General features: G+C 48.7%; 1 protein-coding gene across 1 annotated transcript in view; it reads right to left on the reverse strand.

Moving 5' to 3' along the window:
• The window catches only part of ABHD13 (abhydrolase domain containing 13), a 33,873-nt gene extending 21,591 nt beyond the window's left edge, over positions 1-12,282 (reverse strand). Inside the window, exon 1 of the mRNA XM_082248548.1 lies at positions 12,157-12,282. Within this exon, the coding sequence (XP_082104674.1) occupies positions 12,157-12,163 (7 nt within the window). The 5' untranslated portion in view covers positions 12,164-12,282. The remainder of the gene's footprint in view (positions 1-12,156) is intronic.
• Between the last annotated feature and the right edge of the window lie 2,344 nt (positions 12,283-14,626).

Here is a 14,626-nt window from a genome sequence, read left to right on the forward strand (position 1 = left end):
CAAGACAATATCCTCATTAAGATGGAAGTCCGAAACTCGTTTCGGAAGAAAAGAAGGATTAGGTCGCAAGACCACCTTATCCAAATGAATAACCAGGTACGGAGACTTGCAGGACAAAGCCGCCAGCTCCGACACTCTGCGAGCCGAAGTGATCGCCACCAAAAAGGCGACCTTTTTGGACAACATAGACAACGAGATCTCCCTGATCTGTTCAAAAGGAGCACGTTGTAACACAGATAGAACGAGATTCAAGTCCCAAGGGGGCAGAGGATCCCGCCTCGGGGGAACCAGATGCCGCACACCCTGAATAAAGGTGCCAACCAATGGGTTGGAAGCCACGGGACGTTGAAACAGAACGGCCAGAGCAGACACCTGACCCTTTATCGTAGCCAGCGCCAAACGCTGATCAACACCCGTTTGAAGGAAAGACAGCACACGGGACACCGAGTACGTGCGGGGTGAAAACCCCCTGGACTCACACCAGGCAAAATAGGCCTTCCAAGTACGGTAATAAACCTTCCCCGAGGAAGATTTCCTCGCATTGATTAAGGTATGGACGACCTCCGGAGAGAGACCCCTCTCCTTCAGGACCTCGGTCTCAACAGCCAGGCCGTCAAAGCCAGCGACTGTAAAGCAGGATGGTATATCGGTCCTTGAGACAGTAGATCGTCTCGAAGAGGCAGACGCCACGGGGCGTCGACCGCCAGATTCACGAGGTCTGCGTACCAGGACCGGCGAGGCCAGTCCGGTGCCACAAGAATCACCGTGCTGCGTTCCGAGTGTAACCTGCGAAGGAACCTGGACAGCAACTGAATCGGTGGAAACGCGTACATCAGCCTGTACTGATGCCACGGGGCCACTAACGCGTCCGACGCGTCTGCCCGAGGGTCGCGCGTCCTTGCCACGAACCTCTTCACCTTGTTGTTGAGGCGAGACGCGAACAGGTCCACATCTGGAAGACCCCACTTCGCGCACAACGTCTGGAAGACAGCCGGATGGAGAGACCATTCCCCCTGATCCAGGGTCTGGCGACTCAGATAGTCCGCCTGCCAGTTCTCCACTCCCGGAATGTGAACCGCCGTTATCGCCGGGACATGAGTCTCGGCCCAAGACAGAATGTCGGCCACTTCTCGAGCCGCTCGGGCACTCTTGGTGCCCCCTTGGTGGTTGATGTAGGCCACCGCCGTGGCATTGTCCGTCTGCACCCGAACCGGGCAACCCTGCAGCCGGTCCGTCCAGCGATGAAGACAGAGACTTATCGCACGCAATTCCAGAATGTTGATCGGAAGGGAAGACTCCCCCTCCGACCAAGTCCCCTGAGCGGACAGAACGCCCAGAACTCCACCCCAGCCCGACAGGCTGGCATCCGTGGTGATTACCGTCCACGAGATCGGACGAAACGACTTGCCCCCGGACACCAACGGGGACTGGAGCCACCACAGAAGGTTTTCCCTGGTGCGAAGACTCAACGAGATCTAAAGATCCAGAGATTGAGGTCGCCCGTCCCACCTGGACAGGATCTCCGCTTGGAGACCCCGCGTGTGAAACTGTGCGAAAGGAATCGCCTCGAAGGCCGAGACCATCAATCCCAGACATCTCATACACGTCCGCAGAGACGAGTTCGGAACGTCCCTGAGGGACCTGACTTCCTCCCGGAGAGTCCTGAGTTTGTCTTCCGGCAGGAAGACCTTCGCCTGCACCGAGTCCAGTATCATTCCCAGATAGGGGAGACGAACCGACGGACTCAGTGTCGACTTTGGAAAATTTATCGTCCAACCAAACTCCTGTAGAGTTTGCATCGTGACAGACAGGTCCTCCTCCAGACCCTGGCTGGTCGCAGACCGAACCAGAATGTCGTCCAGATACCCCAGGACAGAAACGCCCTGGGCCCTCAATAATGCCAGAACCGGTGCAAGCACCTTGGTGAAGACCCGCGGAGCCGAGGCGAGATCAAAGGGCAACGCCACGAACTGGTAGTGATCCTCCGCAATGGCAAATCGAAGGTACCTCTGATGACCCTCGAATATGGGGATGTGAAGGTACGCATCCTTCAAATCGATGGAGGCCATGAATTCCCCCGGAGCCAGGGCAGCCACCACCGACCGCAGGGATTCCATGCGGAACTTGCGAACCCGCACAAAGCGGTTCAGAGCCTTCAAGTCCAGAATCGGACGAACTTTGCCCTCCTTTCTGGGCACGGTGAACAGATTGGAATAAAACCCCCGAAACCTGTCCCGATGAGGCACCGGAACCACCACTCCCTGAGCCCTCAGGTCCCGCACCGCCAGGTGCAGGTCCCGCAAGCGCTCTGGAGACAGTTGAAGATTTGAGGGAAAAAATCTGCTCTCCGGCCGAGAGAGAAACTCGATCTTGTAACCAGATCGAACGATTTCCAGAACCCATCTGTCCCGCACACGGGCCAACCAGGGCTGAAGAAAACCGAGCAAGCGTCCCCCCACCCCAAAACTGGGTGAGGGCGCCCCTTCAGGCCGAACTGTTATGGGCTGCAGGTCCGGATTGGCCGGACTTCTGTTTACCAGACCAGGGCTTCTTCTGAGAGCCTTGACCTTTGAACGGTTTGCCCTTGTAGTGCGGCCGAAAGGCACGAAAGGACCCCTGAGGGGGCCGAAAATTAGCATGCTTCTTCCCAGAAGCCCCCTTAGCCTTGGGGAAATGGGGCAAGAGAGTGCTCTTACCCCCGGTGATCCCCTTAATCAACACATCCAAGGACTCCCCAAAAAGGCGAGACCCATCATAAGGCAGATTGGCTAAGGTCTTACGTGAAGATTGGTCCACCGACCAACATTTCAACCAGACCAGGCGGCGAGACAACACCGCCACGCTGTGCACACGTGCAGCCAACGGAATCAGGTCCAGGTCCGCATCACACAGATACATGACACCCTGGTGGATCTGATCCACCATATCCAGGGTCGCCGGCGAGGCCGAGTCGGCCACTAAGACGCGCCTAAGCATCTGCGTCCAACTTGCGATCGCCTGGGCCGCCATGAGAGAAGCAAACAGAGCCTTAAGCATAGAACCCGTAACAGAATTAAGTATGACGGGCAAGAGACTCCAATCTCCTATCCGTGGCATCACGGAAAACAGGGGAACCCTCTGCAGGAATCGCAGTGGCTTTGTTCAAAACCGCAATTGCATGATCCACTGGTGGAGGCACACACCACCTTTCATCAGTGGCAGGCGAAAAAGGATAACGCAGCTTGAATTTACTCGGTACCGCAAAAGGCTTGCGCAGATCGCGCCATTGATCCTTAACAGCGCGCTGAAAATCAGCATTGCAGGGAAAAACCTGCGGCGTCCTGCGTTTCCTCTGCGTCCCATAAGCCGCCAAGGCAGCGGGGGGACACACTTCGTCCTGCAAACGCAGCGTTTGCTTAATGGAAGCTATCAACCATGATTGCAAGCTCTTCAGGCGAGCCAGGGGGAGAATTATCAACCCCCTCAACTTCAGCCTCCACCTCAGACCCCACTAGATCAAGAGAGGAGCGGGACCCCGATAAGGAGGCCCCTGCCAGAACAGCCCCATCACCTTCACCCTCAGAATCAGAGGAAAGAGCAACTCTGGGCCTTTTAGTAGATTGAGCAGCCACCAGCATTTGCACCTGAGCAGCAAGGCCAGCCACAATAGTGGCTAAATCCCCCCCTGGGGGGGAAACAGCGGTCCCCTGGCTTTCCACCAATACTGTAGGAAATTTGCCCTCCTGAGAATCCATTGCCCCTGTAATGCCAGACAACCAAGGGTTAACTGCCCCTTTTAAGCAAGCGCGGCAAGCGCAGCCCACCGCACCACACTCAAGCACAATGAGACCCCCACAGGGAATATGCAAACTGAACACAGGCAATGGATAGCAAGAACAGAAGGATAAAACCTGAGGAGACCCTCGCCGCTGCTGCTGCCTCGATCGGTGTTCCAGGAAAGAGGAAGTGATGCTGCCAGGGCGCTTCTATGTAAGCCTATGGAGGCTACAAGAAAATGGCCGCCATGCATGTAAACCATGCGGCCGGAGCGGGTGTAGGCAAAATGGCGTCGTTTGGCGCCGAAACCGCCGCTCCACAGTGCATTAAAACACACATTACATTCCAATATCAGAATACATGTCAGATCGCCGCATCGATCGCCGTATAGTGCCCAAACATGCCAAAAAAACATGCCCCACAGCACACAGCTTCTCACACCGACCAGTCTGACACACACAGTGTCATACAGCTCCCCCCCCCCTTGCAGCCCATAGCATGCAGCCGAGAGATAGGGAGACAAGCAGTGTGAATAGAGGCAGGTTACACAGTCCCAGACTGACACCCCCCCAGACAGACAGGTCCCCACATAAATACACTTACCTCACATGGCGTGGGGGACCCGCACAGGCGAACAAGCCGCCGCACATGAGGCAGGGAGAGTCGCAATTCAAGACGCACAAAATGGGGGTTAAGAAACCGCACAGCGTCCAGTGAGGTAGCCACCTCACCAATCATCCCTGCACCGAACAGGGATGGGTCGTTCACTGTGCCAGGAGCGTTACCTGGCTGAACGCTCAATGGCAGACTGGGAAGCCACTGACCCACGACCTGCGACCAGGGGGATCAGCCCGAGACCCAGTCCGCATGATCCTCTTCGTCCGAAGAACTAACTAACGCTGACAAAATAACAGCTAAATAAAGGTAGAGAGAAAAACTCAAACAAAATATTAAAAAGAAGAAAGAGTCTGGGACAGAAAGTCCCAGCACAGAGAGAGCCAGCCACTCCTGACAAGCTAGACATTAAAACTGAGATATGGTTGCAGGAAGTAGGAGGGTATTGACTGAGGCGACCACCCCTTGAGGGTGGGATATGTTAAAGCTTTATTGTTAACATATTCTGTTGCCTAGCTACTCCTTTGGAGCAAAGTCTAATACCCCCATATGTGACGAATATGAAGAGGCGGCGACTGTCGGAGGACGTAAGAGAAATATTGTTATTTTTGCAAAATTTACGCTCTTTTTTTGTTTATAGCGCACAAAAAAAAAAAAAAAAAAAAAAAAAAAAAAAAAAAAAAAAAAATCGCACAGGTGATCAAATACCACCAAAAGAAAGCTGTTTGTGGGGAAAAAAAAAAGGATGTCAAATTCGTTTAGGTACAGCGTCGCACGACCACGCAATCACGCAGAAAAAAAAAAAAAAAAAAAAAAAAAAAAAAAAAAAAAATCGCAAAAACCCCCCTGGTCGGAATGGGGGTAAAATCTTCCGGGGCTTAAGTGGTTAAGCAAAACACCCATTGCTCAAAAAAGTACATGGGCTTCTTTTTTTGCAGATTACAAGCGTTTTACTGTTTTTTTTTTTTTTAATCGGTCACGAGTCAACTCAAAATGCCTGCACAAAAATGCTACAAAAACGCCTGTAAAAATAGCAACGCCTAGATGTGAACAGAGCCTTATGCTTCGTACACACGCAACGATTATCGGCCGACCGATCGGCCGTCTTTTGTCCAGTGTTGTTTTGTTGGTTGGAATGTGCCTAGACTGCACACAAATTTTCTCGCCCAACAAAAATCAACTTCAGAAGTGAGGTCATGTGCTGGTTTACTTTCCGTGTGTTTTTTCTTCTCTGAGCATGCCCAGTCTTGCTCATCAGATTTTTGTCTGCCGAAATCTGTACTGACTGACGGAAAATCGGCCGTTGTGTTGACGGCCAACAAAAATTTTATAGCCTGCACACCAGATTTTCGGACGTTGGCCGAAAATTCACGGCCAACTATCGACGCGTGTGTACGAGGCATTAAGGTCTTAAATATTAAAAACACATGGTGAATTTAAAATGACCCACTAGATGTCGGTCTGTAGCAAGTTAATGATATCCAGAGCTTTGGCGATGGATTACATTTGTTTCAGACCATGCTAAATAATTAAAAGGGCTGCAAGGGATGTTTCAACCAAAGAATGCCAGCCGACTATACCACTTGCCGCATAAATTAAGAGCAATCAATGAAAAGGAAATAGAATAGGATTCATGGTCTTATCGAAGGTAACCAAACATGAATACAAATTCCCTGTAATGCAGATCAACTGAACAGCTGAATGTTCTTGTTACACCCATACTTAGGGTGTGATGTAAAACATGGTGACGTTCCCCAGCTCCCTGCCATGAACCCCCCCCTCCACCTGAGTCACCGTGTTCATCTCCCTACAGCACACTGTTCTGTTTAATTCAGTTTGGTTGTGCAGGCTCTGCACATCTCTTTCATTCACATTCAACTATTCACAGGAATCTGTGAATGGAAAGACTACAAATCCACTCTTCCGCCGTCGCAGGTGAAGTTGTAGCTCTCAATGGAGTACATTGTGGCGACACATACTGCTCACTAGAGCTTCACCATTCTGGATAAAATGAGAATCACAAATTTTTTGCTTAAAATAAAGATCACGATTTTCTCACAATTCTCGGCGTGACATCTTTCACATTATACAAAAAAATTAGGCTAACTTTACGGTTTCGTTTTTTAAAATCATTGAAGTATATTTTTTCCCCAAAAAATTGCTTTTAAAACAACAGCTACAATACAGTGTGACATAAAATATTGTAACGACCGCCATTTTATTCTCTGCTAAAATAATTATATTATATATATATAAAACATTTGGGGGTTCTAAGTAATGTTCTAGCAAAACATATTGATTTTAACTTGTAAGCAACGAGTGTCAGAAAAAGGCCTGGTCTTTAAGTGATTAAACGGACCTCATTTACAGACTAATCTCTTTAATCTAAACAAACCAAATGATATAATGTTTTCTTTTTATCTCAGCGCTGAGCAATGTTGTGAAAAAAAAAAAAAAAAAAAAACAAAAAAAACAGCCTGCAAAGTTTGACAGCTGTGAGCAGAGAAGGGCTCTGCACTTGTTACATGAATCGTGAAAATGCCAGATTTAGAGTCGGTTCACACCGCGGCGACTCAAAGTCGCCCCGACTTTGAAGTCGCCCGTGCAGCGCGACTTCATCGCGGCTTGCAAACGACTTCTCATAATAGAAGTCAATGCAAGTCGCTCCGACTTCACCCAAAAGTAGTGCAGGAACCTTTTTCTAAGTCGGAGCGACTTGAGTCGCTCTGATTAGAACGGTTCCATTGCACAGCATGGACCAAGTCGCCTGACAAGTCGGAGTAGTGTTTATACCGGCTCCAAGATCGTGAGGGGGGGTTGAATCGAGATCGTGATTTTGTAATGATTAATCGTGCAGCTCTTGTAGTCCACTGAGAGGTCCTTCAGCACCATAACAGAAAAGTCCAAACCTTCTTGGCCTGGAGGAATAGTCTGCAGAATAGTGCACAGTGCACACTGCACCAGTGATGCACTGATCAATCTTGCAAAGCTTTGAACAGCGCAAAGCATTTTTTTTTTTGTTATGGTGCATTTAATAAAAAAAAAAAAAAGTGGACTATGCCTTTAACCTACTGGGCACTTTTACGCCCTTCCTGCCCAGGCCAATTTTCAGCTTTTAACGCTGTCGTACTTTAATTACCAATTGCGCGGTCATGCAGCACTGTACCCATATGACATTTTTATCATTTTTTTCACACAAATAGAGCTTTCTTTTGGCTGTTTTTTTTTTTTTGATAAAGGGAAAAAAAGACCAAAAATTTTGAAAAACAAAAAATAAAAACGTTTTTTTTCTTAGTTTCTGTTAAAAAATTTTGCAAACAGGTAATTTTTCTCCTTTATTCCTGTGTGCCGATAAGGCAGCAATGATTGGCACTAATAGACTGAACTGACAAGGGGGCACTGATGGGCATCACTGACAGGCACTGATTATCAGTGCAGGCACAACAGTGACAATCAGGACACTGAATCAGTACAGATGTCCCCTTTCACACTAGTCGGTTACCGTCTCTGTCCTGAGGAAAGGAATGCCGATAAACAGAAAGTGTGTTTACATCATGATCAGTTGAGATTGGACACAGCTGGTCAGGTGGTAAAGAGCTGCTGTGATTGGGTCTTTATCCCGATCTGTTTTTAGAGCGGGCACGCGATCACGTGAGGATGTCATATGACGCCCTCCCAGAACTGGCCGATCACGCTTTAGCAGTCATTTTTGCTAAAGCGCCATTGGCAAGTGGTTAAAGCGGAGTTCCACCCAAAAGTGGAACTTCCGCTTTAGGTGGTCCTAACCCCCTGACATGCCACATTTGGCATGTCATCTTGTGGGGGGGGGGGAAGCGGGTACCTAGTTTTAACAGGTACCCGCTCCCACTTCCGCTCTGAGCGCCACGGCGCCCTGAGCGGAAGTTCTCCTCTCCCCCTCCCTCCCTGCAATATTCTGGGACATGTCAAAGGTCCCAGAAGATTGCCGGCCAATCACGGCGCGTAGCGCAACTCGCGCATGCGCAGTGCGTACCCGGCTGTGAAGCCGCAAACTGTCACAGCCGGGTGCCCACAGCAGTGATGACGGCGCAGAGGGAGAGGATCGAGGCTTCGGGCGGCCGCATCGCTGGACCGTTGGACAGGTGAGTGAAAATGCTGGAACTCCGCTTTAAGAAGAGTGAACAATGTTTCTCATGAGCTGAAATATCCAGTCCATTCAAAAGAGTAGATCTGCACATACCAGCACAAACTGATTGCTCACCATATTTCTAGAACTTGTTTGAGTAAATCCCTTAAATGGCTTGTTTCCGTGGCATCAGCATGACATCAGACATCTTAGCTTCTGTTTGATTTGCAACTGCCATGATGCTGCACAGTGCACATGCGATCAGTTATGACACAAGACATTTGATGGTTTGACAGTTTGGTTGAGAGCACAAACAAATATGACCATTCGCATTCCCGTAACTGTTTTTTAAAACTGTTAAATCGATGGGTTTAGTCCTGCTTGAAATCTCCTGCCAGTTGCTGTCATCTTCTCGCTGGCTACTTCTAGGTTTTTAGTCTTCTGATTGACTGGTCGGGAATGACATAATTCCAAGCATGCACATGGAAGTCCATCATTCCAGCACAGAGATCTGCTTGTGCTCAGCTCAGTGTGCATTCAATAGAAGACAGGCAGGTAAGTGTTTATTATTGCATGTCTCTTCTACGATAAAGAACTGCCTGCTTGCAGTTTTATTTTTTATTAAAGTGTGTCTAAAGGCTGAAGGCTTTTTACCTTCATGCATTACCTGAGCTCCCTCTCGATCCAGCAATGTGCATAACAGCAATCAGCTCTCCAGGGAATTCTCCCTCCTGGAGAGAAAGGGGGTGGGGCCGACCTGTGTTTCCGTGCCTGACTGGGGAGCACACCTGCTTGGGTACTCCCATTGCAAGTAGGGGTGCACCAATCCGACTTTTTTTGTCCCGATACCACTATCTGGTATTGTGTATCTGCCGATACCGATACTGGTACCGATCCGGAACTACACACATAAAGTATGTGGCTGCAGTACAGAGCAAAGCCGCTGCTTCGTGTGTGTGGCTCCTCCATTCACTGGAGGAGTGCATCTGATATCACTGTCAGCTGGACCTATACAGGAAGTAGCTGCTCCCATCCCATACTACTACTACACCAAGTAGACTCAGCAAAACCGGATCGGCCCGTGGATCGGTTAATTTTACCGATCCCGCTATTGTGGCAGTATCGGCGCCGATATCCGATCCTTATATCGGATCGGTGCATCCCTAATAGCAAGCTGCTTGCTCTGGGGGCATTCGACAGGAGGGGGGCCAGGAGCGCCGGCGGGGGATCGGAGAAGAGGAGGTTGGGGGTTGCACTGTGCAAAACCGCTGCACAGAGCATGCAAGTATGACGTTTTTTTTCTTTAATATCACTCTAATTATGTTTAGTTCCCCTTTATATACCTCACAAAGTTTTGAACTTTAGAATGAGGGACACTTGAGAGGAAGCGACCCACGATGCGCTATAAGCAGTACGGCAAAAGTGGGTGTGGTCAAAATATTAACGGTGTGAGGGGCTTAATGGGCAGGTTTAAACAAACCCCAGGTTTCCTTCTACCTATAAAATATGCGTTGATTGCGGGGTTACAAGAAAGTCTCACGGACACATACAAACCACAGCACAATAATAAAAAAAAATAAATGTGGGCTGAAAACTGCCTCCAGCATTGCTCCGGTTTCTTCTTGGTGGAGGCTGTCATTTTACTGAAGCCCAAAACCCCAGCACTAAATCAAAAAGCGGAACTAAACCCATCAATTTTACTGGTTTCAAAAAGACAGTTACTGTGTTTTCCTGGAATATTGGAAATTAAAACTGTCACGTTTGATTGTGTCCTCAACCAAACTGTCAAACCTTCTAATGGTTGATGTCATAACTGATCACATGTGCAGCACCATGGTAGTTGCAGATCAAACAGAAGCAGATTCCTTGGCTGTAAAAGATAGGAGGGTTTCTTTCTGCTTTAAGGCTGTCAAGAAATTGGCCTCTACGAATTCATCAGTGCCTAAAAATGGAGAGCAACTGAGAATGTGCAGAGCAGGGTAATCTGGTGTATTACTGGATCTTAAACAGTATAGACCAGGGGTCTCCAAACTATGGCCCTCCAGGTGTTCAGGAACTACAATTCTCATCATGTCTGTGAATGTCAGAGTTTTACAATGCCTCATGGGATGTTTAATTGCGTAACAGCTGGAGGGCCGTAGTTTGGAGATCCCTGGTAGAGACCCTTATTTTTAATGTTTTACATATCTATACCTGCAAAAGGGGCCAGCCTGAAGTGATCTATAACAGGACTTCATTTTCTGACTAAAGTTCCACTTTTAAAAAAACTGCACCTTCCAGACCCATGTCAGATCTTTGGGTGCGCTTGCAGTCACGTTACATCTGATTACCTCTGATCATGTTTCGGTCTAAAATGAAGAAACATATACAGTTCATTTGCATTTTTTTTCAGACCTGGATGTACTCCTAATTAATCAGATGCAAACAGACGCACATCCACCTGCCAAATGATTACCATTTAGCGCCTGATCAGGTCCACCTCAAAAACGGTTAGGTGGACCCAATCAGAGTGTCGGTGTTCTGTCGAGAACTCCAACAACGTTATTTCCGGTGACCGTACACCAGGAATAATTGGAGATTTCAAATACTTTCTGTTTTCACAGAACACCTGCAGCCTATACACTCCAGTAGATGCTAGAATTAGTGCAGATTATTAGTCCTCCCGCTAAAAACATAGCCACCTCCAGGGTGGCGACTACCATCTGGCGAACTAACAATCTCCACTAATTCTAACATCAATCGGAGTGTAAAGGCTGCCGGTGTTGTGTGAAAACGGCAAGTGGTCGAAATCTCCAATTATTCCTGGTGTACAGTCACCAGAAATAACGTTGGAGTTCTCGGCAAGTTGGAGTTTTCGGCAGAACACCCGCATAAAAGGGACCTTCAAACATAGAAGAAATGGCTGCACTCCAGGTGTGATCAAAATTCAGGTTTATTGGCTGAACATCCCAATGTGGCAAAGGTAGACGCATTTCACACACTAGTATGTGTGCTTAATCATTATGTAATGATTAAGCACACATACTAGTGTGTGAAACGTGTCTACCTTTGCCATATTTATTACATTGTGATGTTCAGCCAATAAACCTGAATTTTGATCACACCTGGAGTGCAGCCATTTCTTCTATGTTTGATTATCCACGGAGGCGAGCCGAGGTGTGTCATCAGGCTTCTGGAATCACCTGGAGCAGTGAGTTCTCTTCCCTTTGTATAAAAGAGACCTTGGGCCTCATTCACACAGAATTATAATTCTTAGCTGTGGCTATAAATCCAGCGTATCCCTGTGGCCGGATGTGCAGGTGGTTGCGGTCACTCAGCCTGTAGAAAGCAATGACAGCGGCCACACACATGGAGCAATCACCTGCAGTTAGGACAGATGATCGCCTCTGGATACAAACTGCTTGCAGTTATTGGTATAAAGAGGAGAATGTCATTTCTATATCTTTCCACTGATCTGCTGTACAGAGATTAGCTGAGATCCTGCATACACCATGGTACCCAGGACACTGTATAAAAGGAAAGCAGCAGATGATAATGACAAAGCATGAACCCAATGTCCTCCTCAGTAGATGGGGGCCCGTGCACAGACATAAGACAACCCATCACACAGCAGTCTACCCATGGCACAGCTCGTGGGTGACCACTGTGTCCCCACCATTACCCCATGCGGATCAGCTCACGTGACATGAAGGGTCGGCTCTGCGGCGTTCTCTCATCCCATCGCGCTCTATCTCGCCCCGATATCACGTCCCGCTGTTCTTCCGGGATCCGGATCCCAACGTCACCGAAGCTCAGCTGTCACCCGGGTCACGTGATTCGCTCTTCGCCGCCATCTTGGTTAATGGATACTTCCAGCATCCATAATACGATCGCATTTCGTATTAGTATCCAATAAAAAAAGGACTGTTTATACCAATGTTGTGAAAACCATGCGCCCAGCGGCCATAGCCTGATACAAGACGTTCCATTTCACGGTAAGTAAGGATTTTCAAAGGCCGAGTGGGACGTCGCACAGGTGACGTCAGGAGGGCAAAGGGTGGGTGGGCGCTTAGTGATAACGTAGTGTTCCGTAAGGCCCGTGTCAGTGATGTAGTACGGCCCTCTAGTGTGACAGATAGCAGAAGTGCTGCAGGTGAGAGGCGGAAGATGGGGGATTGGAATGGAAGCTAAGGGGGCGAGCCTGGGCATGCTGGTTGTCACTGGGACAGCCTCTGCTGTTACCATAGTAACTGCTCTATCACATTTCTCTTTTATTGTGTAATAATAATGATCAGGCTGCAATTGGATTTTTACTACCACAGTGCAGCTGGTCTACAGGAAGACTTACAACTGCCACTTCATTCTGCTATATGTTTATTAAAGAGGAGGTCCAATCATTTTTGTGTATATTAAAAGTCAGCTACAAAAAGTGTATCTGCTGACTTTTATTAAACACACACTCACCTGTCCCATGATCCAGCCACCCAAAGCCTCGCTCCTCTCCCTCTCTCGGCGGCGCTGGCATCACTAGTGACTGTTACAGCTTGCGGCTTCACAGCCGGGCACGCACTGCGCATCCTGAGTGGACGGGCAATCTTCTGGGACTTGTGACAGGTCCCAGAAGATTGGAGGGAGGGAGGGAGGAAAACTTCCGCTTGAGCCGCCTAGGCAGCCTGAGCGGAAGTGGGAGCGGGTACCTGTCAAATCTAGGTACCGCTCCCCCACAAAAAAATGACATTCCAAATATGGCATGTCAGGAGGTCGGTAGTACTTAAACCAGAAGTTCCACCTCTGCTTTAATGCGGTTGTAAACCTAAAAAAAAAAAAAAAAACTGCAAGACAAAGTCATAATGAGCTAGTATACATCGCATACTAGCTCATGAAATACTTACCTTAGAACGAAACCCCCGACACGGACCCCCGGACACTGCTGCAGGCGCTGACATGATTCCACGGCGTCTCTTCCAGGTTCGCCGGAGCCGCAATGACCACTCCCGCGCATGCGCATGGTAGTCATTTTCCGGCAAGCTCCCGGCAAGGGAAGCTGAAGGTCCACCAGACCTTCAGAGCGCATGCGCCGCTCGCGTGAGCGGCTGCATGCACTGCAAATATCTCCTAAACCGTGCCGGTTTTTTTCCGGCAAGCTCCCGGCAAGGGAAGCTGAAGGTCCGCCAGACCTTCAGAGCGCATGCGCCGCTCGCGTGAGCGGCTGCATGCACTGCAAATATCTCCTAAACCGTGCCGGTTTAGGAGCTATTAATTGTACCTAAAGGTAAGCCTTATTATAGGCTTACCTGTAGTTAAAAGTGAAAAAAAGCGGTATACTACCGCTTTAAACAATCAGACCATGTATCTTCATAGAGATTACATAAGTGGCCCTATCCTAACATCAGTCGCCTTTCATCCCCTGTACAGCAGATCTCCTGACCGTACACTTTACAATCTAATTGTGCAAGCACCTTTAGATCTACCTTATACTGATTGAATGGATGGTTTAGAATAGATGTGTCCCCCTGTTACATATATTTGGTAATCCTGAAGGAGTTTGCACATGGATTCCCCAGTAAAATTATATAGTGTATGGCCAGTTTAAAGCTGACCTTACACTATACAATCAAACTGTACAATCGCCTTAAAGCGGGGTTCCACCCAAAAGTGGAACTTCCACTTATTTGTTTCCTCCCCCCTCTGATGCCACATTTGGCACCTTTCAGGGGGGAACGGGTACCTGTTTTTGACAGGTACCCTTCCCTACTACCGGGAGACGGCGGCGCAGCGCTGTCCCTCAGAAGTTTGGCCCCCTCCTCCTTAAACCTGCCGCCGAGCCAATCCAAATGCGCAGCGCGCTTCGCGAATGCGCATTAGGGACTCGCCCATGAAGCCACAAGGCTTCACTGCCAGGTTCCCTGACCGGCAATGGCGGCGGCAGCACCGGACAGCCAATGGAAACCGACTGCGGTGCCTACATCGCTGGACTCCAGGACAGGTAAGTGTCCTAATATTAAGAGTATGTAGATGCTGACTTTTCATTTTTGGAGGGGGAGAGGGTGAGGCTGGAACACCGCTTTAGGATTTCCCTTGAACAATGTAGTGTCAGGGTCTGCCTGATAGGGTACTATTTCAATGGATTGTTTAAAGTGGAGTTCAACCCAAAAGTGAAGCTTCCGCTTT

The sequence above is a fragment of the Pelophylax lessonae genome (assembly GCF_965119305.1).
Source record: "Pelophylax lessonae genome assembly, chromosome: 2".
Classification (NCBI taxonomy): domain Eukaryota; kingdom Metazoa; phylum Chordata; class Amphibia; order Anura; family Ranidae; genus Pelophylax; species Pelophylax lessonae.